Below are 21116 nucleotides of genomic sequence, written 5' to 3' on the forward strand. Positions count from 1 at the left end.
TGTACTTGTACGCACAGTACTGTAATAAGGTGTACTTGTACGCACAGTACTGTACTAAGGTGTACTTGTACGCACAGCAGGACTCACCTCTCTCGCTGAGGGAGATGCAGGAGTCCTCGAACGTACACTCCTGAACGTTCTGACAGAGACCCGTGTAATCAGAACACTTGTAACAGCGCAGAGCAGAACCTGAGGAGAGAGGAGGAGCAGGAGGGAGAGCAGGAGGAGGAACAGGAGGAAGAGGAGGAGGAGGAGCAGGAGGAGGAGTAGGTGGAAGAGGAGGAGAGAGGAGGAGGAGGAGCAGGATGAAGAGGAGGAGAGAGGAGGAGCAGGAGGAGGAATAGGAGGAGGGCGAGAGAGGAGGAGCAGGAGGAGCAGGAGGAAGAGAGGAGGAGCAGGATGAGGAGTAGGAGGAGGACGAGAGGGGGGGAGCAGGAGGAGCAGGAGGAAGAGAGAGGAGGAGCATGGGAGCAGGAGGAAGAGAGAGGAGGAACAGGATGAGGAGTAGGAGTAGGAGGAGAGGAGGAGCAGGAGGAGGAGGAGCAGGAGGGGGAGGAGGAGGGGGAGGAGCAGGAGCAGGAGCAGGAGGAAGAGGAGACCAGGATTACCAAAAGGACCTTTTACCTTCGTTCTGGTCTGTAGGGTTCAATAACTCGGCTCTCTGTGTCTCTGTGTCTCTGTGTCTCTGTGTCTCTGTGTCTCTCGGCTCTCTGTGTCTCTGTGTCTCTGTGTCTCTGTGTCTCTCTGTCTCTGTGTCTCTGTGTCTCTCTGTCTCTCTGTGTCTCTGTGTCTCTCTACTCTCTGTGTCTCTGTGTCTCTCTGTGTCTCTGTGTCTCTCTACTCTCTGTGTCTCTGTGTCTCTCTACTCTCTGTGTCTCTCTACTCTCTGTGTCTCTGTGTCTCTCTGTCTCTCTGTGTCTCTGTGTCTCTCTGTCTCTGTGTCTCTGTGTCTCTCTACACTCTGTGTCTCTGTGTCTCTGTGTCTCTCTGTGTCTCTGTGTCTCTCTACTCTCTGTGTCTCTGTGTCTCTCGGCTCTCTGTGTCTCTGTGTCTCTGTGTCTCTGTGTCTCTCTGTCTCTCTGTGTCTCTGTGTCTCTCTACTCTCTGTGTCTCTGTGTCTCTGTGTCTCTCGGCTCTCTGTGTCTCTGTGTCTCTGTGTCTCTCTGTCTCTGTGTCTCTGTGTCTCTCTGTCTCTCTGTGTCTCTGTGTCTCTCTACTCTCTGTGTCTCTCTGTCTCTCTGTGTCTCTGTGTCTCTCTACTCTCTGTGTCTCTGTGTCTCTCTACTCTCTGTGTCTCTCTACTCTCTGTGTCTCTGTGTCTCTCTGTCTCTCTGTGTCTCTGTGTCTCTCTGTCTCTGTGTCTCTGTGTCTCTCTACACTCTGTGTCTCTGTGTCTCTGTGTCTCTCTGTGTCTCTGTGTCTCTCTACTCTCTGTGTCTCGTGTCTCTCTACTCTCTGTGTCTCTGTGTGTCTCTGTGTCTCTGTGTCTCTCTGTCTCTCTGTCTCTCTGTCTCTGTGTCTCTCTACTCTCTGTGTCTCTGTGTCTCTCTGTCTCTGTGTCTCTCTACACTCTGTGTCTCTGTGTCTCTGTGTCTCTCTGTGTCTCTGTGTCTCTCTGTCTCTGTGTCTCTGTGTCTCTCTACACTCTGTGTCTCTGTGTCTCTGTGTCTCTCTACTCTCTGTGTCTCTCTACTCTCTGTGTCTCTCTACTCTCTGTGTCTCTGTGTCTCTCTACACTCTGTGTCTCTGTGTCTCTCTACACTCTGTGTCTCTGTGTCTCTGTGTCTCTCTACTCTCTGTGTCTCTGTGTCTCTCTACTCTCTGTGTCTCTCTACACTCTGTGTCTCTGTGTCTCTCTACACTCTGTGTCTCTGTGTCTCTGTGTCTCTCTACACTCTGTGTCTCTGTGTCTCTCTGTCTCTCTGTCTCTCTGTCTCTGTGTCTCTGTGTCTCTCTACACTCTGTGTCTCTGTGTCTCTGTGTCTCTCTACTCTCTGTGTCTCTGTGTCTCTGTGTCTCTGTGTCTCTGTACTCTCTGTGTCTCTGTGTCTCTGTGTCTCTCTACTCTCTGTGTCTCTGTGTCTCTGTACTCTCTGTGTCTCTCTACTCTCTGTGCCATCAGGGTGGTTTTCAGATGTTGTTATTGGTTGTTTGTTGCTTCGATGCTGCTGATCCTCAGAGTTCTTCTGGAGGATAAAGATCTCCACAACAGAACACAGACTGACGTCTCTTTCAGGACCTCTGAAGGAGTCAACAGGAGTGTCCCTCCTGCAGGAGCTCTCTCTTATATCAATTATTGAGTGACTCACCCAGAGGGAGCGCCCCGCAGCACAGCAGCAGGAGCCAGAGGCAGCGCGGCATGTTTCAGGAGAACCAGGAGCACCGGGAGAACCAGGAGCACCAGGGGAACCAGGAGCACCAAGGGAACCAGGAGCACCAAGAAAAACAGGAGAAACAGGAGAAACAGGAATAACTCAGGAGTAAATCAGGAGTAAATCAGGAGTAAATCAGGAGTCCAGGAGGAGCCGGGTGGAGGTCTGCTGTCCGAGGCGTTTGCAGTGGACTGTAAACTGAGAGCGTCTCTTTGTCCTGCAGACCACAAAGGCATCCTGTCCTCCTGCTCCTCCTCCTCCTCCTCCTCCTCAACAATCACTGTGTTGTGTTAAATCCACACACACACACACACACACACACACACACACACACACACACACACACACACACACACACACACACACACACACACACACACACACACACACACACACACACACACACACACACACACACACACTGTATTTATTGGTTCACATCTTGAACGTCTCTAACGGTTTATATTTCTGTATTTTATTTGTGAAAGTATTTTGGTTATTTTTTATTGATCTCTTAAAGTTATATTTCTTAAATTGATTTTACTTGATCCTTTTCAAAAGTTCTTTTTATAGATTTGAACATTTCCTTTTAGCCGTATTTATCTGATGTGTTTTGCATGTTTGGATCGTTGTATTTAATCGTTCATTAATTACTCCTTAATGAAAATAACCCATGTATTCTGGTTATTGCTCGGCCGCAGACAGAAGCTGGAACAAAGCGCTCCCAGTCTCCCAGCAACCAGTGCTCAGCTCCGGACCCCTGGGGGAGAAGACCCCGCTGATTTATAGAAGTTATTCTCTGAGAGTCAATGTGTGCCCCCCCCCCCCCACACACTTCCTGCATCACACTGAGATTTTACACTGAGTGCTTCTCTGTGTCTGTCCGGTCATTGTTCTCTAGTTATTATGGTCTGTGTGTTCATCGTCTGAGTCCAACGCCTCCGTAAAAAAAACTGCATTTCTATTCTGGACAGCAGTTTGGGCTCCAGATACTTGAAGCTGTTCAGAGTATTATGGGATGCCTCCAGAACAAATCACAGTGAGAAGGGAAGTTCTTCTTGATGCACGAGCTGGATCATTAACCAGCAGCCTCTCCTCCGACCCCCTGCTGGGATCGCTGATGAACTCTGTTAAGGCCAGAGGACATGAACAGAGGACATGAACAGAGGACATGAACAGAGGACTGACCAGAGGACTGACCAGAGGACCTGATCAGTACTCAGAGCAGCTTCACAATGTGGACTGAAGCACTGACAGAGGACTGACCAGAGGACATGAACAGAGGACTGACCAGAGGACTGACCAGAGGACCTGATCAGTACTCAGAGCAGCTTCACAATGTGGACTGAAGCACTGACAGAGGACTGACCAGAGGACCTGACCAGAGGACTGACCAGAGGACCTGATCAGTACTCAGAGCAGCTTCACAATGTGGACTGAAGCACTGACAGAGGACATGAACAGAGGACATGAACAGAGGACTGACCAGAGGACTGACCAGAGGACTGACCAGAGGACCTGATCAGTACTCAGAGCAGCTTCACAATATGGACTGAAGCACTGACAGAGGACTGACCAGAGGACATGAACAGAGGACTGACCAGAGGACTGACCAGAGGACCTGATCAGTACTCAGAGCAGCTTCACAATGTGGACTGAAGCACTGACAGAGGACTGACCAGAGGACCTGACCAGAGGACTGACCAGAGGACCGACCAGAGGACCTGATCAGAGGACTTGACCAGAGGACTGATCAGAGGACCTGACCAGAGGACCGACCAGAGGACCGACCAGAGGACCTGACCAGAGGACCGACCAGAGGACCGACCAGAGGACCTGATCAGAGGACCTGACCAGAGGACTGATCAGAGGACCTGACCAGAGGACCGACCAGAGGACCGACCAGAGGACCTGACCAGAGGACCGACCAGAGGACCTGACCAGAGGACTGACCAGAGGACCGACCAGAGGACCGACCAGAGGACCTGACCAGAGGACCTGACCAGAGGACCGACCAGAGGACCTGACCAGAGGACTGACCAGAGGACCGACCAGAGGACCGACCAGAGGACCTGATCAGAGGAACTGACCAGAGGACTGACCAGAGGACCTGACCAGAGGACTGAGCAGAGGAATGACCAGAGGACCTGATCAGAGGACCTGATCAGTACTCAGAGCAGCTTCACAATGTGGACTGAAGCACTGACAGAGGACTGACGATAAAGAAAGCTCTCATTCTCCTTTGGTTTATCTTTGATCAGCTCAGAAAACAGGAAGAACTGAGGAGGGGTTACAATCAGCCCGGGAACAGAAGGCGGAGCAAAGTTAATACCTGTACCTCCTCATACTTATGGGATACAACTCAAACCACTCATGCATACAAACATGCACAATCTGTAAACAACAACAAAGGCATGTGTTTACCTCTGGGTGAAGTAAAGAGCAGACATTCAGAACAGTTTGAGCCTTCAGAGAAACACAGGGCTCAGGGGACCTTAGCTTAGCTTAGCATAATGACCGGAAGCAGAGGGGAACTGTTAGCATGGCTGCTTCTAACCTCTAGCAGGTAAGTCCCGGTTACAGCGCTAAGAGATCACAGACACAGCTTTAAACCCAGACCCGGCCCAGAGTTAGAGGGGAGTTACACAGTGCGTCAGAATAACAAACGGCCCCCGTACGGTCTCCTGCACAAAGCTAATAAGTGTGTTTCCCCAAATGATGAAATGTTCCTTTAACCTAAAGATAGAAAGCGATTTAATAAAACTTGAGAAAGAGCTTAATATTACAGATCCTCCGAGCTCCTCAAGCCGTTTGAAACGAAGGATCGTAAGCCTGAGCTTTGGCCGGAACACAGTATTAATAAAAACAATAATAATAATAATAATAAAAACAACAATAACAATAATAATAATAATAATAACAATAATAATAATAATAACAATAATAACAATAATAATAATAATAACAACAATAATAAAAATAATAATAATAAAAATAATAATAAAAAAATAATAATAATAATAATAGAAACAACAATAATAATAACAATAATAACAATAATAACAACAATAATAATAAAAATAATAACAATAATAATAACAACAATAATAAAAATAATAATAATAACAATAATAATAACAATAATAAAAACAATAATAACAATAATAACAATAATAAAAATAATAACAATAATAACAATAATAATAATAATAACAATAATAACAATAATAATAATAATAACAATAATAATAACAATAATAATAATAATAACAATAATAAAAATAATAACAATAATAACAATAATAATAATAATAACAATAATAACAATAATAATAATAACAATAATAATAATAATAATAATAATAATAATAACAGTAATAATAACTGTTATTGTTGTTATTGTTATTATTGTTATTATTATTATAATAATAATCATCATCATCACGATAATAATATCCAGACAGCTCCTTCATCATCAGCAGAAAAATACTGTCCTTAAAAACATAAGAAGCATTTACACTTTACACACCGAGAGAAGCAGCACTATAGAAATATAAAAAGCCTTTCACATACACACACCCCACCCCCCGACTGACAGCAGACTCTTATTCTGGCAACAAGTGCTCATTGATTACGTTTAAAACAAGTGAGTTATTATGGTATGTCTGACACGTCTTTCTGCAGTGGCTGCAGCTGAGCGAACAACACAAACACGCTGGTTGTTGTGGTCGAGTCTATTTGTGCTGCAGAGAGGCTGGTTTCTGACATGGACTCTGAAGGCAGCCTCTCCCTCGTCCAATGGTATTTATCCAACCTCCAGAACCCCCCGAAACTGTCCAAAACCATTCCTAGCTATTGTCTGCAGATGCTGATTAAAGCAACTTGTGATAATTGTGCAAATGATTGGGGTCTCATCTCCGGGTTCCTAACAGGAAAGACAGACAGACCGTCAGACGTCGGGGTAAAACTCTGTGTTGACGTCCATGCTGTGCAGGACCGTCTTCTGGTCGGCGGCGGACATCCTGCTCAGCACCTCGGCCGACAGAGAGCAGCTGCTGCCGGACTTCTCCTCGAACCAGCTGTCCAGCGCTCGCTTCCCATCAAAGTTGGCGATGGGCGGCCCGTTAACGGCCACCGTCAGCAGGTCGTTCATCTGCTCCAGACTCAGCCGGGACCGGTTGTTCTTGCACATTTTCTGCAGAGACCCCCGGCCTTTATCGCAGCAGGCTGTGGAGCTGGGCAGCACCCGGACCGCCTGCAGGACTCGGTTCAACCGAGGGAAGCGCTGCTTGTACCTGCAGACGTGACCCAGCACCTCCTTGAAGCCGTTCATGCTGAAGTAGTCAGCTTTCAGGTCCCTCCACTCACCCAGCAGGCCGCCCCGGGCCTCCAGAACTCCTGAGGGGAGGGACTCCATGTGGTTGAGTATCACCTGGATCTCCTCGTCCCCGTACACCTGCAGGTCCTCACGGTTGTGCGGCCAGGTGTTCAGATCCAGCACCCTGCAGGCTTTTGCAAAGGGGCGGCTCTGCAGGTCCAGCCTCTGAGACAGGATGCCCTGACTCTTGTTGCAGATCTTCTCCCGGATCGACTGGAACTTGGACTCTGCGACACGCAGGTTCTTCAGAGCGACACCGTTGAAACTTTCCCGGAAGTTTTCTTCAAACTCCTGCAGGTACTCTCCTGGGAAATCCACCATCTGGCCGATCTCCAGTATGGCGTCCTCTATCTTGGCCTCCACCTGTGACACCAGGAGGTGGTTTTCCCCCTGGAAGGTGAAGGCCAACCGTGAGAGAACGGCAATGATGTCCAGGAGGAAGTAGATGAGCTTCACTGACTGATAGTCCAGGAGGAACTGGAGCAGGGTGAGGGCGATGGCGGCAGCGTCGGCCCTCTGCGTCTGGCTGCTGATCTCCTTCAGGTGTGCAACCACTTCCAGGTAGTCTTTGATGAGCGCGTTCAAGACGTTCGGTTCTCCGATTATCCAGCGAATGGCTCTGATGTCTCCCAGGAACTCCGTCTCCTCCGACAGAGTCGGAGCTGTGGATCGCAGCTCAGCCATCATGCGGGGGGAGTAGCGGTAGAAGCTGAGGAGCTGCTTGAGGTTGGTCTCCAAGTCCTCCAGACAGGAGAGCTCCTTCCCACTGATGGCGTCCAGCACCTCCAGGTGGGGCCGGTGGATCATGATAGGAAGGCACAGGATCCAGGGGAAAGTCTTCTGCACCGCCACGTAGAGGCTGGCTCTCATTCCTGCGGAGATGTTGGTGCCGTCCACCCCGACGCCGACCACCAGCAGGTCCTGAAACCTGAGGCCAAGAACGCCAAAGGCTCGGTCCATCACCTGCAGGTACCCGTCCACACTGGGCATGCCGAGTCTCTGCAAGGACAGGAACTCCGTGTTCGGGGAGCCCTCGTTGGTAATGAACTGCACGTAGACGGCCACCATGTCTGAAAACAGGTCGTCGTTCTGGGCGTCCATTATGACACTCAGAAAAGGAGACAGGCGCATCTTCTCGGCCAGGTCTTCCTTCAGCGCCCGGGCGATGTGGTGCAGGAGGATCTGACAGTCTCCATCGTTCAGGTACTGGTCCACCACTTTGAGCTCGCACCTTTTCAGCAGCTCTGCCAGCGGTCGCAGGTCTGAGAAGGGCCGGCCTTCCATGGCCAGGTGATACGCGGCGTTGAACAGCAGCGTCATGTTCCTGCACATCTCCTCCGTCTTCTCGGGATGCATGCGCAGCTTGTAGAGCTGCAGGCACTTCTTGTGCAGGTTGCTCTGGCTGTGTAGCTTAATGGTGTGGATCTTGAACTGCTTGGAGCCCACGATGAAGGCGGAGGTCCGGGACGACTGCACGGTGTACTGACGGCAGACGTGGCACCACATCTCGTTGAGGGTCGGCGAGTAGCGGAGGAACCAGAACTTCTTCAACCACTCCTGCTTGAAGCGCCGGATCCGACGGCTTCCTCCAGAGGAGAGCTTCAGCGAGTCTTCGGGACAAATCACGAGATCCGCCACGACAGAGTCGTCAGCCGAGTCCATGTCAGGGTCGTCTTCATCCAGAACCACCTGAGGGGGCGTCAAGGGCTCCATCCCTGCAGAAAACCATATTCCAGATTTCCAGCTTTTAGTTCACGTAACATGAGGGATTTACTGACTTCCAAATAAAAGCATTGAACAACTGACTTATCTAAAATACCCTACCCCGTAAAAGTATATCGCACCTGTAAGGTCCTCGACGGGGCCCTGCTCAGGGTGGGGGGGCTCCTGTGTGGAGGTTGTTGGAGCACCCCGCCGCCCTCCTCTCAGGCGAGAAAGCTCCTCCTCCAGCTCCAGGATCCTCCTCCTCAGCTTCACACAGCTGGGGCAGCCGGAGGTAGACGGCTCCTCCTCCTAGGAGAGGCATGTTGTTAGAGCTCTGAGCTGCTGTTGAAGTGTGCTGTGCTAATAAAGCTTTATTCATGTTGAATAGATCTCTCTGCACCTGAATACCCAGCTTTTTGATCTGAAGGTGGTGTTTCTCTCCACACTCCTCCTCCTCCTCCTCCTCCTTCAGCTTCAGGACGTCTTTGAAGATGAGGTCGATCTTCCTCCTCTTTAGGGGGGGCTCGGCCTCCTCGCTGGCTTTGCCCTGCAGCACTGACTGCAGGCACGGAGACTTGACGTCCTGCAGGACTTTGTGCAGCGCTTCAGGCCCGCCGGGGTCTGCAACACAAAACCTTTAGAAAACAGGCTTCTGTGTGTGTGTCCCACCTGTGTGTCTCACCGGCGTGTGTCTCACCTGTGTGTGTGTCGCCTGTTTGTGTCTCACCTGTGTGTCCCACCTGTGTGCCTCACCTGTGTGCCTCACCTGTGTGTCTCACCTTTGTGCCTCACCTGTGTGTGTCTCACCTGTGTGTCCCACCTGTGTGCCTCACCTGTGTGTCTCACCTGTGTGCCTCACCTGTGTGTCTCGCCTTTGTGCCTCACCTGTGTGTGTCTCACCTGTGTGTCCCACCTGTGTGCCTCACCTGTGTGCCTCGCCGGTGTGCCTCACCTTTGTGTCTCACCTGTGTGTGTCTCACCTGTGTGTCAAACCTATGTGCCTCACCTGTGTGTCTCACCAGTGTTTCTCACCTGAGTATGTCTCACCTGTTTGTCTCGCCTGTGTGCCTCACCGGTTTGTCTCGCCTGTGTGCCTCACCTGTGTGTCTCACCTGTGTGTCCAACCTGTGTGTCCAACCTGTGTGCCTCACCTGTGTGCCTCACCTGTGTGTCTCACCTGTGTGTCCAACCTGTGTGCCTCACCTGTGTGTCTCACCTGTGTGTCTCACCTGTGTGCCTCACCTGTGTGTCTCACCTGTGTGGTGCAGTGTCTCCTGTGCGAGGCGTTGCAGTCTCTGGATGTAGTCCTCGCTGTACCACACCCTGAGCGTCTCCCCGGCCTGTAGGCGGCGCCTCGCTCTGAAGTAAAGGTTTCCTTGGCGCTGAAATGCCGTCAGGTTCCTGTCGCTGTCAGAGGATGAGCGCACAAACCTGCAGGACAACAACAACATCCAGCATTATCACACAGCTTAGCTGGATACTCGATTTTGATTGGTCAATTTGGACATTTCAGCAGTTGTTATTTTTGGCTAGCGGACAGTTGTTAAGTGAGTGTGTGTGTGTGTGTGTGTGTGTGTGAGTGTGTGTGTGTGTGTGTAGAGCATCACCTCATCCAGTTGGCTTTGGTCTCATCGCTGCCATCGATGGACTGATAGGAGTCAGAGTCAACGATCTGCAATGACACCGATAGATATATTAACAGATTCATTTTGATGGACAGTTCTATATATTTTTTAACGCTGAACTTAAAGAAGATATAGAACTGTCCATCAAAATTAATTTGACTGAGTTATATTTGGTGGTTTTGGTAGAACCAGTTTCCTCTTACTATCCAGGAGCAGCCTCCGGAGGGTTGGTCCCTGCGGACCAGCTCCCCCTCGTAGGGCCCGAACACGGCCCCCCTTGGGATGCAGTGGTTCCGGCAGCGGACGTCCACCTGCCCCCCCTCCCCGAACAGCTCCAGGCTGGACGGCACGGTGAGCGCCGCCCTGTTGGCCAACCCCGGAGCCGCAGGTGTGTCGGGGACGAGCAGCGGTGGCCCGTGGGACGGACACTCGTCCTGGAAGTGATCCTGGCAGTCCTCACAGACTGCAGGGAGACAGGAGACGTGTCAGCGCTCACCCCCAACCACATGTGACATAAAGACAGAAAGCAGAGTTCTGAGAACCAATCCCTGCTCTAGAAGGCCTGGTTCTGGTTCAGTGTTGATGAGGTATACTCACACCAGAGGTCCAGCGACGGCTCGCTCATTCTGGAGACATCCTGCAGATCAGCCGCTCACAACCTGCACCAAACACTTCCCATCAGAAACAAGACGCTGCTCAAAGACAAAACACACCTTCATCTTTCACACACATATCTGATATCTTCATCATCATCAGACCGTCTCCATGCTCTGCGTCTCTCCTGGGACATGTCTCCATGCTCTGTGTCTCTCCTGGGACATGTCTCCATGCTCTGTGTCTCTACTGGGACATGTCTCCATGCTCTGTGTCTCTACTGGGACATGTCTCCATGCTCTGTGTCTCTACTGGGACATGTCTCCATGCTCTGTGTCTCTACTGGGACATGTCTCCATGCTCTGTGTCTCTCCTGGGACATGTCTCCATGCTCTGTGTCTCTCCTGGGACATGTCTCCGTGCTCTGTGTCTCAACTGGGACATGTCTCCATGCTCTGTGTCTCTACTGGGACATGTCTCCGTGCCTCTACTGGGACATGTCTCCATGCTCTGTGTCTCTACTGGGACATGTCTCCGTGCCTCTACTGGGACATGTCTCCATGCTCTGTGTCTCTCCTGGGACATGTCTCACTGCTTTATTGTTCTCATCCTGCCTGAGCTGCGGCTCCTCTTTTCACCCTCTGTCTGAAACCAGAGCGCAATCTGAATTCTGAAAAAAACATGAAATTCTCAAAGATGTAAAAAATCTGAGAAAAAGTCGAAACATATTTTGAAAAGTGAAATTCTGAAAAATTGTTAAAAGGGAAAAAAAAGAAAAAGCCTCTCCCTGAAAAAAGGTGATATAAAAAAAGGTGAGATTCTGAGAAATTTTGAAAAAAAAGTCAAACTCTTAAAAAAGTTCATGTTGTGAATTTCTTTTGATCATATTCTGAGAAATAAACGGAAAAAAATCATATTTCTAAAACAAAATCTAATTATGAGGAAAAGTCAGAATTCTGAGAAGAATCAAATTTGAGGAAACAAGTGAAATTTGGATCAAAAGTGAAAAACAGAAAAAAAGTTCTGATGTGTTAATATATAAATAAAATAATATAATACATAAATAATATAATATATAAATAATATAATACATAAATAATATAATATATAAATAATATAATATATAAATAATATAATATATAAATAATATAATATATAAATAATATAATATATAAATAATATAATATATAAATAATATAATACATAAATAATATAATATATAAATAATATAATATATAAATAATATAATACATAAATAATATAATATATAAATAATATAATACATAAATAATATAATACATAAATAATATAATATATAAATAATATAATATATAAATAATATAATATATAAATAATATAATATATAAATAATATAATACATAAATAATATAATATATAAATAAAATAATATAATACATAAATAATATAATATATAAATAATATAATATATAAATAAATAATATAATATATAAAAAATAATGTAATATATAAATAAAATAATATAATACATAAATAATATAATATATAAATAATATAATATATAAATAAAATAATACATAAATAATATAATACATAAATAATATAATACATAAATAATATAATATATAAATAATATAATATATAAATAATATAATATATAAATAAAATAATACATAAATAAAATAATACATAAATAAAATAATATAATATATAAATAATATAATATATAAATAATATAATATATAAATAAAATAATATAATATATAAAAAAATAATGTAATATATAAATAAAATAATATAATACATAAATAATATAATATATAAATAATATAATATATAAATAAAATAATACATAAATAATATAATACATAAATAATATAATATATAAATAAAATAATACATAAATAAAATAATACATAAATAAAATAATATAATATATAAATAATATAATATATAAATAATATAATATATAAATAAAATAATATAATATATAAAAAAATAATGTAATATATAAATAAAATAATATAATACATAAATAATATAATATATAAATAATATAATATATAAATAAAATAATATAATATATAAATAATATAAATAAAATAATATAATACATAAATAATATAATATATAAATAATATAATACATAAATAATATAATACATAAATAATATAATACATAAATAATATAATATATAAATAATATAATATATAAATAATATAATATATAAATAATATAATACATAAATAATATAATACATAAATAATATAATATATAAATAATATAATATATAAATAAAATAATACATAAATAAAATAATACATAAATAAAATAATATAATATATAAATAATATAATATATAAATAATATAATATATAAATAAAATAATATAATATATAAAAAAATAATGTAATATATAAATAAAATAATATAATACATAAATATATACATAATAATATATACATAAATAATATAATACATCTCACATATGTATTTACTGTTACAATAAGCAGTATTTATTTCACTGAGCAGAATTTACTTTACACTCTGTTTTAAATGTGTAACTTATAGAACTATTCCCATCTCCTGCTGTCCTGCTGTCCTGCTGTCCTGCACGTCCTGCACCCCCTGCACCCCCTGCACCCCACCCACCCCGCTCTGTAACTGGGGGTCTGCACAGGCTCTGATCTCCTGAAGTTTCTTCTCTGCGCCATGACTCCTGCAGACTCCCTGCTGGCGAGCTGCCTGCACTTTAGGAAGCCATGTTCGTGGCCACAGTGGCCACCGACACACACCGACACACCGACACAAAGGCACCGACACACACACGCCGACGCACCGACACACACCCACCTCCCGAGCCCCGGCCGCAGAGCTCCAGGCTGCCCGCCGCCGAGGCACATTCTCCGGGTGAATCTGTGCGGAGACTCAGTCGCCTCCCTGGACCACCATCTTCATCACAGGAAGTGACATCGAGAGCGGAAGTTCCTCCGCAGCTCAGAGTCAGACCGAGGCTCTTCAGGATGTGAAGCTCCTTCAGTCTGGAATAGGAAAACTGAACCAGACGTTTCCTTACTTTAGTGAAGTATCCTGCCTCACAATGACTCAGCGTGTATCGCTCTCTCACTGACCTGGGTCTCTGCTGTCATCCATTACAGCATGCAGCACACCTTCACACTGATCACCTGTGTTTTCTTGTTGTTTATACTTCCCTCACGAGTTCCTTTAATAAACGCTGATGCAGTGTGACTCTGTCCAGCCTGCAGGAGGCTCCCCTGTTCTGACTCTACAGCACATTACATTATATAACGGAACAAATACAGAAATAACCAAACGTGTTATTTCTGCACGTTGTGAATCTGGGGACACACTGAAACGTTCGATTCAGATATGTTTGTTACATTTCTTTGCAGATTTATCTGATGTTGTTCATATCTGAAATGACTTTATGTTTAGATTGAAGAAGATTCAAGATTGAAGATTCAACTTTATTGTCATTGCACAGAGTACAAGTACTAGGACAACGAAATGCGGTCTCTGCATTTGACCCATCCTAGTGTTAGGAGCAGTGGGCTGCCATTATGTACGGCGCCCGGGGAGCAGTGTAGGTAACCAGTGTCTTGCTCAGGGACACCACGGTGGCACTTGGTCTTTCGGGGACTTGAACTGGTGACCTTCCAGTTCCCAGGCCAAGCCCCTAACCACTTTGCCACCGCCCCGTGCTGCATCTGTGTGACTGACACAGTTAAAAACACTTTCATTTTAAGTGATTTTATTCCCTGTTTATGAGTGGGGGGGTCTGGAGGGTCTCAACACGTATCAAACACACAACGCTGGATTCATATGTTATTTTCAACACGCTAACAAAACACTTCCTAACGGATCAGATTCAGAACGAGGTGGTTCTAACAGAGCAGGATCAGAGTGAGGGAAACAGAATAAAAGAAGGAGGCTTTAAACAGAGTCGTCTGTCCCTGCAGGACCTCTGACGGCAGAGGGTCCGTGATGGGAGCTCAACATCATCACTGAGGACAGCACTTAAAATCACAGCTGCAGGAGTCAGGAGTCAGGGTGCAGGAGTCAGGGTGCAGGAGTCAGGAGTCATGGTGCAGGAGTCAGGAGTCAGGGTGCAGGAGTCAGGACTCATGGTGCAGGAGTCAGGAGTCGGGGTGCAGGAGTCAGGAGTCAGTAGTCATGGTGCAGGAGTCAGGAGTCAGGGTGCAGGAGTCAGGACTCATGGTGCAGGAGTCAGGAGTCGGGGTGCAGGACTCAGGAGTCAGAAGTCATGGTGCAGGAGTCAGGAGTCAGGGTGCAGGAGTCAGGAGTCATGGAGCAGGTGTCAGGAGTCAGGGTGCAGGAGTCAGGAGTCAGGGTGCAGGAGTCAGGAGTCATGGTGCAGGAGTCAGGAGTCGGGGTGCAGGACTCAGGAGTAAGTAGTAATGGTGCAGGAGTCGGGGTGCAGGAGTCAGGAGTCAGTAGTCATTGTGCAGGAGTCAGGAGTCATTGTGCAGGAGTCAGGAGTCGGGGTGCAGGAGTCAGGAGTCAGTAGTAATGGTGCAGGAGTCAGGAGTCGGGGTGCAGGACTCAGGAGTCAGTAGTAATGGTGCAGGAGTCAGGAGTCGGGGTGCAGGAGTCAGGAGTCAGTAGTCATTGTGCAGGAGTCAGAATTCGGGGTGCAGGAGTCAGGAGTCGGGGTGCAGGAGTCAGGAGTCAGTAGTCATGGTGCAGGAGTCAGTAGTCATGGTGCAGGAGTCAGGAGTCAGGGTGCAGGAGTCAGGGTGCATGAGTCAGGAGTCAGGGTTCAGGATTCAGGATTCATGGTGCAGGAGTCAGGAGTCAGGGTTCAGGAGTCAGGGTGCAGGAGTCAGGGTGCAGGGTTCAGGAGTCAGGGTGCAGGGTTCAGGAGTCAGGGTTCAGGAGTCAGGGTGCAGGGTTCAGGAGTGAAAAGTCAGGGTTCAGGGTTCAGGAGTCAGGGTGCAGGTGTCAGGAGTCAGGGTGCAGGAGTCAGGAGTCAGGGTGCAGGAGTCAGGAGTCATGGTGCAGGAGTCAGGAGTCGGGGTGCAGGAGTCAGGAGTCAGTAGTAATAGTGCAGGAGTCAGGAGTCGGGGTGCAGGAGTCAGGAGTCAGTAGTAATGGTGCAGGAGTCAGGAGTCGGGGTGCAGGAGTCAGGAGTCAGGAGTCAGTAGTCATTGTGCAGGAGTCAGGAGTCATTGTGCAGGAGTCAGGAGTCGGGGTGCAGGACTCAGGAGTCAGTAGTAATGGTGCAGGAGTCAGGAGTCGGGGTGCAGGAGTCAGGAGTCAGTAGTCATTGTGCAGGAGTCGGGGTGCAGGAGTCAGGAGTCGGGGTGCAGGAGTCAGGAGTCAGTAGTCATGGTGCAGGAGTCAGTAGTCATGGTGCAGGGGTCAGGAGTCGGGGTGCAGGAGTCAGGAGTCAGGGTGCAGGAGTCAGGGTGCAGGAGTCAGGGTGCATGAGTCAGGAGTCAGGGTTCAGGATTCAGGATTCATGGTGCAGGAGTCAGGAGTCAGGAGTCAGGGTGCAGGAGTCAGGGTGCAGGGTTCAGGAGTCAGGGTTCAGGAGTCAGGGTGCAGGGTTCAGGAGTGAAAAGTCAGGGTTCAGGGTTCAGGAGTCAGGGTGCAGGGGTCAGGAGTCAGGGTGCAAGGGTCAGGGTTCAGGAGTCAGGAGTCATGGTGCAGGAGTCAGGGTGCAGGAGTCAGGAGTCAGGAGTCAAAGTTCAGGAGTCAGGATTCATGGTGCAGGAGTCAGGGTGCAGGAGTCAGGAGTCAGGAGTCAAAGTTCAGGAGTCAGGATTCATGGTGCAGGAGTCAGGGAAGTCAGGGTGCCGGTGTCAGGGTGCAGGAGTCAGGGTGCAGGAGTCAGGGGTTCGTCTTTAGGTGTCAGGGTGCAGGTGTCAGGAGTCAGGGTGCAGGTGTCAGAGGTTCATCTTTAGGTGTCAGGGTGCAGGAGTCAGGGTACAGGAGTCAGGGTAGTCAGGGTGCCGGTGTCAGGGTGCAGGAATCAGGGTGCAGGTGTCAGAGGAAAGGGTGTCAGGAGACAGGGTGCAGGTGTCAGGAATCAGGGTGCAGGTTTCAGAGTTTCGTCTTTAGGTGTCAGAGGTTCGTCATTAGGAGTCAGGGTGCAGGTTTCAGAGGTTCGTCTTTAGGTGTCAGAGGTTCGTCTTTAGGTGTCAGAGGTTCGTCTTTAGGTGTCAGACGTTCGTCTTTAGGAGTCAGACGTTCGTCTTTAGGAGTCAGACGTTCGTCTTTAGGAGTCAGACGTTCGTCTTTAGGAGTCAGAGGTTCGTCTTTAGGTGTCAGAGGTTCGTCTTTATGTGTCAGAGGTTCGTCTTTAGGAGTCAGAGGTTCGTCTTTAGGTGTCAGAGGTTCGTCTTTATGTGTCAGAGGTTCGTCTTTAGGTGTCAGAGGTTCGTCTTTAGGTGTCAGAGGTTCGTCTTTACGTGTGTCTTTAGGTGTCAGAGGTTCATCTTTAGGTGTCAGACGTTCGTCTTTAGGTGTCAGGGTGCAGGTGTCAGAGGTTCGTCTTTAGGACTCAGGGTGCAGGTGTCAGAGGTTCGTCTTTAGGAGTCAGACGTTCGTCTTTAGGAGTCAGACGTTCGTCTTTAGGAGTCAGACGTTCGTCTTTAGGACTCAGGGTGCAGGTGTCAGAGGTTCGTCTTTAGGTGCCAGACATTCGTCTTTAGGTGTCAGACGTTCGTCTTTAGGACTCAGGGTGCAGGTGTCAGAGGTTCGTCTTTAGGTGTCAGACGTTCGTCTTTAGGACTCAGGGTGCAGGTGTCAGACGTTCGTCTTTAGGTGTCAGAGGTTCGTCTTTAGGTGTCAGACGTTCGTCTTTAGGAGTCAGAGGTTCGTCTTTAGGTGTCCGAGGTTCGTATTTAGGTGTCAGAGGTTCGTCTTTAGGTGTCCGAGGTGCGTCTTTAGGTGTCAGAGGTTTGTCTTTAGGTGTCAGGGTGCAGGTGTCAGAGGTTCGTCTTTAGGTGTCAGAGGTTTGTCTTTAGGTGTCCGAGGTTCGTCTTTAGGTGTCAGAGGTTGTCTTTAGGTGTCAGGCTGCAGGTGTCAGAGGTTCGTCTTTAGGTGTCAGAGGAGGTGTCAGAGGTTGTCTTTAGGTGTCAGAGGTTCGTCTTTAGGTGTTGTCTTAGGTGTCAGAGGTTTCGTCTTTAGGTGTCAGAGGTTTGTCTTTAGTGTCAGAGGTTCGTCTTTAGGTGTCAGAGGTTCGTCTTTAGGTGTCAGAGGTTCGTCTTTAGGTGTCAGGCTGCAGGTTGTCTGAGGTCGTCTTTAGGTGTCAGAGTTCCTCTTTAGGTGTCAGAGGTTTGTCTTAGGTGTCAGGCTGCAGGTGTCAGAGGTTCGTCTTAGGTGGTCAGAGGTTCGTCTTTAGGTGTCAGAGGTTCGTCTTTAGGTGTCAGAGGTTCGTCTTTAGGTGTCAGGCTGCAGGTGTCAGAGGTTCGTCTTTAGGGTGTCAGAGGTTCGTCTTAGGTGTCAGAGGTTCGTCTTTAGGTGTCAGAGGTTCGTCTTTAGGTGTCAGAGGTTCGTCTTTAGGTGTCAGAGGTTTGTCTTTAGGTGTCAGGGTTGCAGGTGTCAGAGGTTCGTCTTTAGTTGTCAGAGGTTTGTTTAGGTGTCAGAGGTTTGTCCTTTAGGTGTCAGGGTGCAGGTGTCAGAGGTTCGTCTTTAGGTGTCAGAGGTTTGTCTTTAGGTGTCAGGCTGCAGGTGTCAGAGTTCGTCTTTAGGTGTCAGAGGTTCGTCTTTAGGTGTCAGAGGTTTGTCTTAGGTGTCAGGGTGCAGGTGTCAGAGGTTTCGTCTTTAGGTGTCAGAGGTTTGTCTTTAGGAGTCAGGCTGCAGGTGTCAGAGGTTCGTCTATAGGTGTCAGAGGTTCGTCTTTAGGTGTCAGAGGTACGTCTAACGGTGTCAGAGGTTCGTCTTTAGGTGTCAGAGGTTCGTCTTTAGGTGTCAGACGTTCGTCTTTAGGTGTCAGAGGTTCGTCTTTAGGTGTCAGAGTTTCATCTTTAGGTGTCAGGCTGCAGGTGTCAGAGGTTCGTCTATAGGTGTCAGAGGTTCGTCTTTAGGTGTCAGAGGTTCGTCTAACGGTGTCAGAGGTTCGTCTTTAGATGTCAGAGGTTCGTCTTTAGGTGTCAGACGTTCGTCTTTAGGTGTCAGAGGTTCGTCTTTAGGTGTCAGACGTTCGTCTTTAGGTGTCAGAGTTTCGTCTTTAGGTGTCAGGCTGCAGGTGTCAGACGTTCGTCTTTAGGTGTCAGACGTTCGTCTTTAGGTGTCAGAGGTTCGTCTTTAGGTGTCAGACATTCATCTTTAGGTGTCAGATGTTCGTCTTTAGGTGTCAGAGGTTCGTCTTTAGTTGTCAGGCTGCAGGTGTCAGACGTTAGTCTTTAGGTGTCAGAGGTTTGTCTTTAGGTGTCAGAGGTTCGTCTTTAGTTGTCAGGCTGCAGGTGTCAGAGGTTCGTCTTTAGGTGTCAGAGGTTCGTGTTTAGGTGTCAGAGGTTCGTCTTTAGGTGTCAGAGGTTTGTCTTTAGGTGTCAGAGGTTCGTCTTTAGTTGTCAGGCTGCAGGTGTCAGAGGTTCGTATTTAGGTGTCAGGGTGCCTGGTGTAGGTCTTTGCGTGAGGTCGCTCCTCCAGTGCTTGTTCATGTTGACCCGGTGGTAGTTGCTGGAGTTGTGTTGCTGGATGTTCTGGACCTTGAAGATCCGGGACCCGATGGTGAGGCCTCCCCTCCCTCGGTCGGTGCGGTGAGGCTTCTGCTTGCAGACACGACACTACATAAGATCCCAGTCCGCAGAGTACCGCAGGAACAGGAAGGTCCTCAGTCAGCTCTTCTGGAACCGAGGGGCCCGATAGGCCGTAAGGTGAAGCCTTTTATCGTTTCATCCCGCTCCGCAGTCTGGGATCTACACAACCTTTAGTTTATAAAAAAAATAACGAGTCATGCTAAGCTACCAAAAAAAAGTTCTTCGCTGAAATTCCAGTCGATTCTCTTTGTTAAGTCATTCAGATCAATAAAAGGCAGTAATTGTACGTATACCAATGACCATTCATTCACAAAGGAAAACAACACTGATCAACCATAAAAACCGTCTTTATGAAAAATATGAAATATGAAACTGTACAAAACAGAATAAGGACACCTCCAGTCCTCAGTGTCAGGACAGTTGTAGTCTTCCTTTTCCTCGGTTTCTTTTGTATTGGCACAATTGGAACAACGGCATAAGTCTGTGGAGCACAGTCCTGCAGAGAAACAGGCAGACAGGCAGACGGTCCTGCAGAGAAACAGGCAGACAGGCAGATGGTCCTGTTTCTCTGCAGGACCATCTGCCTGTCTGCCTGTTTCTCTGCAGGACCATCTGCCTGTCTGCCTGTTTCTCTGCAGGACCATCTGCCTGTCTCACAGGCACTCTCTTTGCAGCTGCAGTGTATCACATGCAAAACCCTGTCAGGGGCCGGACTTCTTGTCATCCAGGTGACTTGTAAGTTCCCATCCTCTATTTGCCAACCAACCAACGGGCTGATCATATAGGTGGCATACATACTGGCAAATAAGTGCAAATGTTGACTGCTCCAAGTTAAAGTTAGTAACTTTTAAAAGCCTTAAAGGTCTCATCTTTCTCACATGCAACAGAAAATGTCTTTCTTTTTCCTTTGCCATAAAAGGCCCTTGTGGAGTCACACCCAGAGAATGTGTGAATTCCAATCAAGGCTGAACACACACTGGTTCCGAGAGCTGGTGACACCTTGGTAACGTCAATGATGCGTGTCCTGTTGCCAGGGCCTCTGAAAACATACAAACTGCAAGGCAGATCTGTCTGCAGACTTACAGCAATGACTGCCACGCCAGAGCTGTTGATAATGACAGCGTTATGCTCCCGTGCAGCACGTCGTGATCGTCATGATCACAGCAGACCCCCTCCGTAAGGAGACCTGGACTGATGTGGTCCCCTCTCTCAGAGTAAAGACCTCAGAGCTGGACTGATGTGGTCCCCTCTCTCAGAGTAAAGACCTCAGACCTGGACTGATGTGGTCCCCTCTCTCAGAGTAAAGACCTCAGACCTGGACTGATGTGGTCCCCTCTCTCAGTGTGAAGACCTCAGACCTGGACTGATGTGGTCCCCTATCTCAGAGTAAAGACACTGATGTGGTCCCCTCTCTCAGAGTAAAGACCTCAGACCTGGACTGATGTGGTCCCCTCTCTCAGAGTAAAGACCTCAGAACTGGACTGATGTGGTCCCCTCTCTCAGAGTAAAGACCTCAGACCTGGACTGATGTGGTCCCCTCTCTCAGTGTAAAGACCTCAGAACTGGACTGATGTGGTCCCCCCTCTCTCAATGTAAAGACCTCAGACCTGGACTGATGTGATCCCCTCTCTCAGTGTGAAGACCTCAAACCTGGACTGATGTGATCCCCTCTCTCAGAGTAAAGACCTCAGACCTGGACTGATGTGGTCCCCTC

At 47.2% G+C, this 21116-nt stretch overlaps 2 protein-coding genes across 3 annotated transcripts in view; both read right to left on the reverse strand.

The window, feature by feature from the left end:
* Window positions 1-5306, reverse strand: part of cd59b (CD59 molecule (CD59 blood group) b) — a 7076-nt gene extending 1770 nt beyond the window's left edge. Inside the window, exons 1-3 of one of the 2 annotated variants that reach the window (XM_063875885.1) lie at window positions 3672-5306; window positions 2310-3580; window positions 88-189 (exon numbers count right to left, since the gene is read on the reverse strand). In XM_063875885.1, the coding sequence (XP_063731955.1) occupies window positions 88-189; window positions 2310-2361 (154 nt within the window). In that variant the 5' untranslated portion in view covers window positions 2362-3580; window positions 3672-5306. Of the gene's footprint in view, window positions 1-87; window positions 190-2309 lie in introns of both variants that reach the window. The other variant, XM_063875879.1, reaches the window with a different exon arrangement.
* Window positions 5307-5715: 409 nt separating this feature from the next.
* prdm11 (PR domain containing 11) lies at window positions 5716-13609 on the reverse strand. The gene is made up of 8 exons (XM_063899786.1): window positions 13506-13609; window positions 10677-10738; window positions 10283-10542; window positions 10062-10126; window positions 9710-9885; window positions 8855-9075; window positions 8595-8763; window positions 5716-8465 (listed from the first exon to the last, which is right to left on the reverse strand). The coding sequence occupies exons 2-8, from the start codon at window positions 10702-10704 to the stop codon at window positions 6322-6324; spliced, it is 3063 nt and encodes a 1020-aa protein (XP_063755856.1). The 5' UTR covers window positions 10705-10738; window positions 13506-13609; the 3' UTR covers window positions 5716-6321.
* Between the last annotated feature and the right edge of the window lie 7507 nt (window positions 13610-21116).

This window comes from Eleginops maclovinus, chromosome 2 (assembly GCF_036324505.1).
Source record: "Eleginops maclovinus isolate JMC-PN-2008 ecotype Puerto Natales chromosome 2, JC_Emac_rtc_rv5, whole genome shotgun sequence".
Taxonomy (NCBI): Eukaryota; Metazoa; Chordata; class Actinopteri; order Perciformes; family Eleginopidae; genus Eleginops; species Eleginops maclovinus.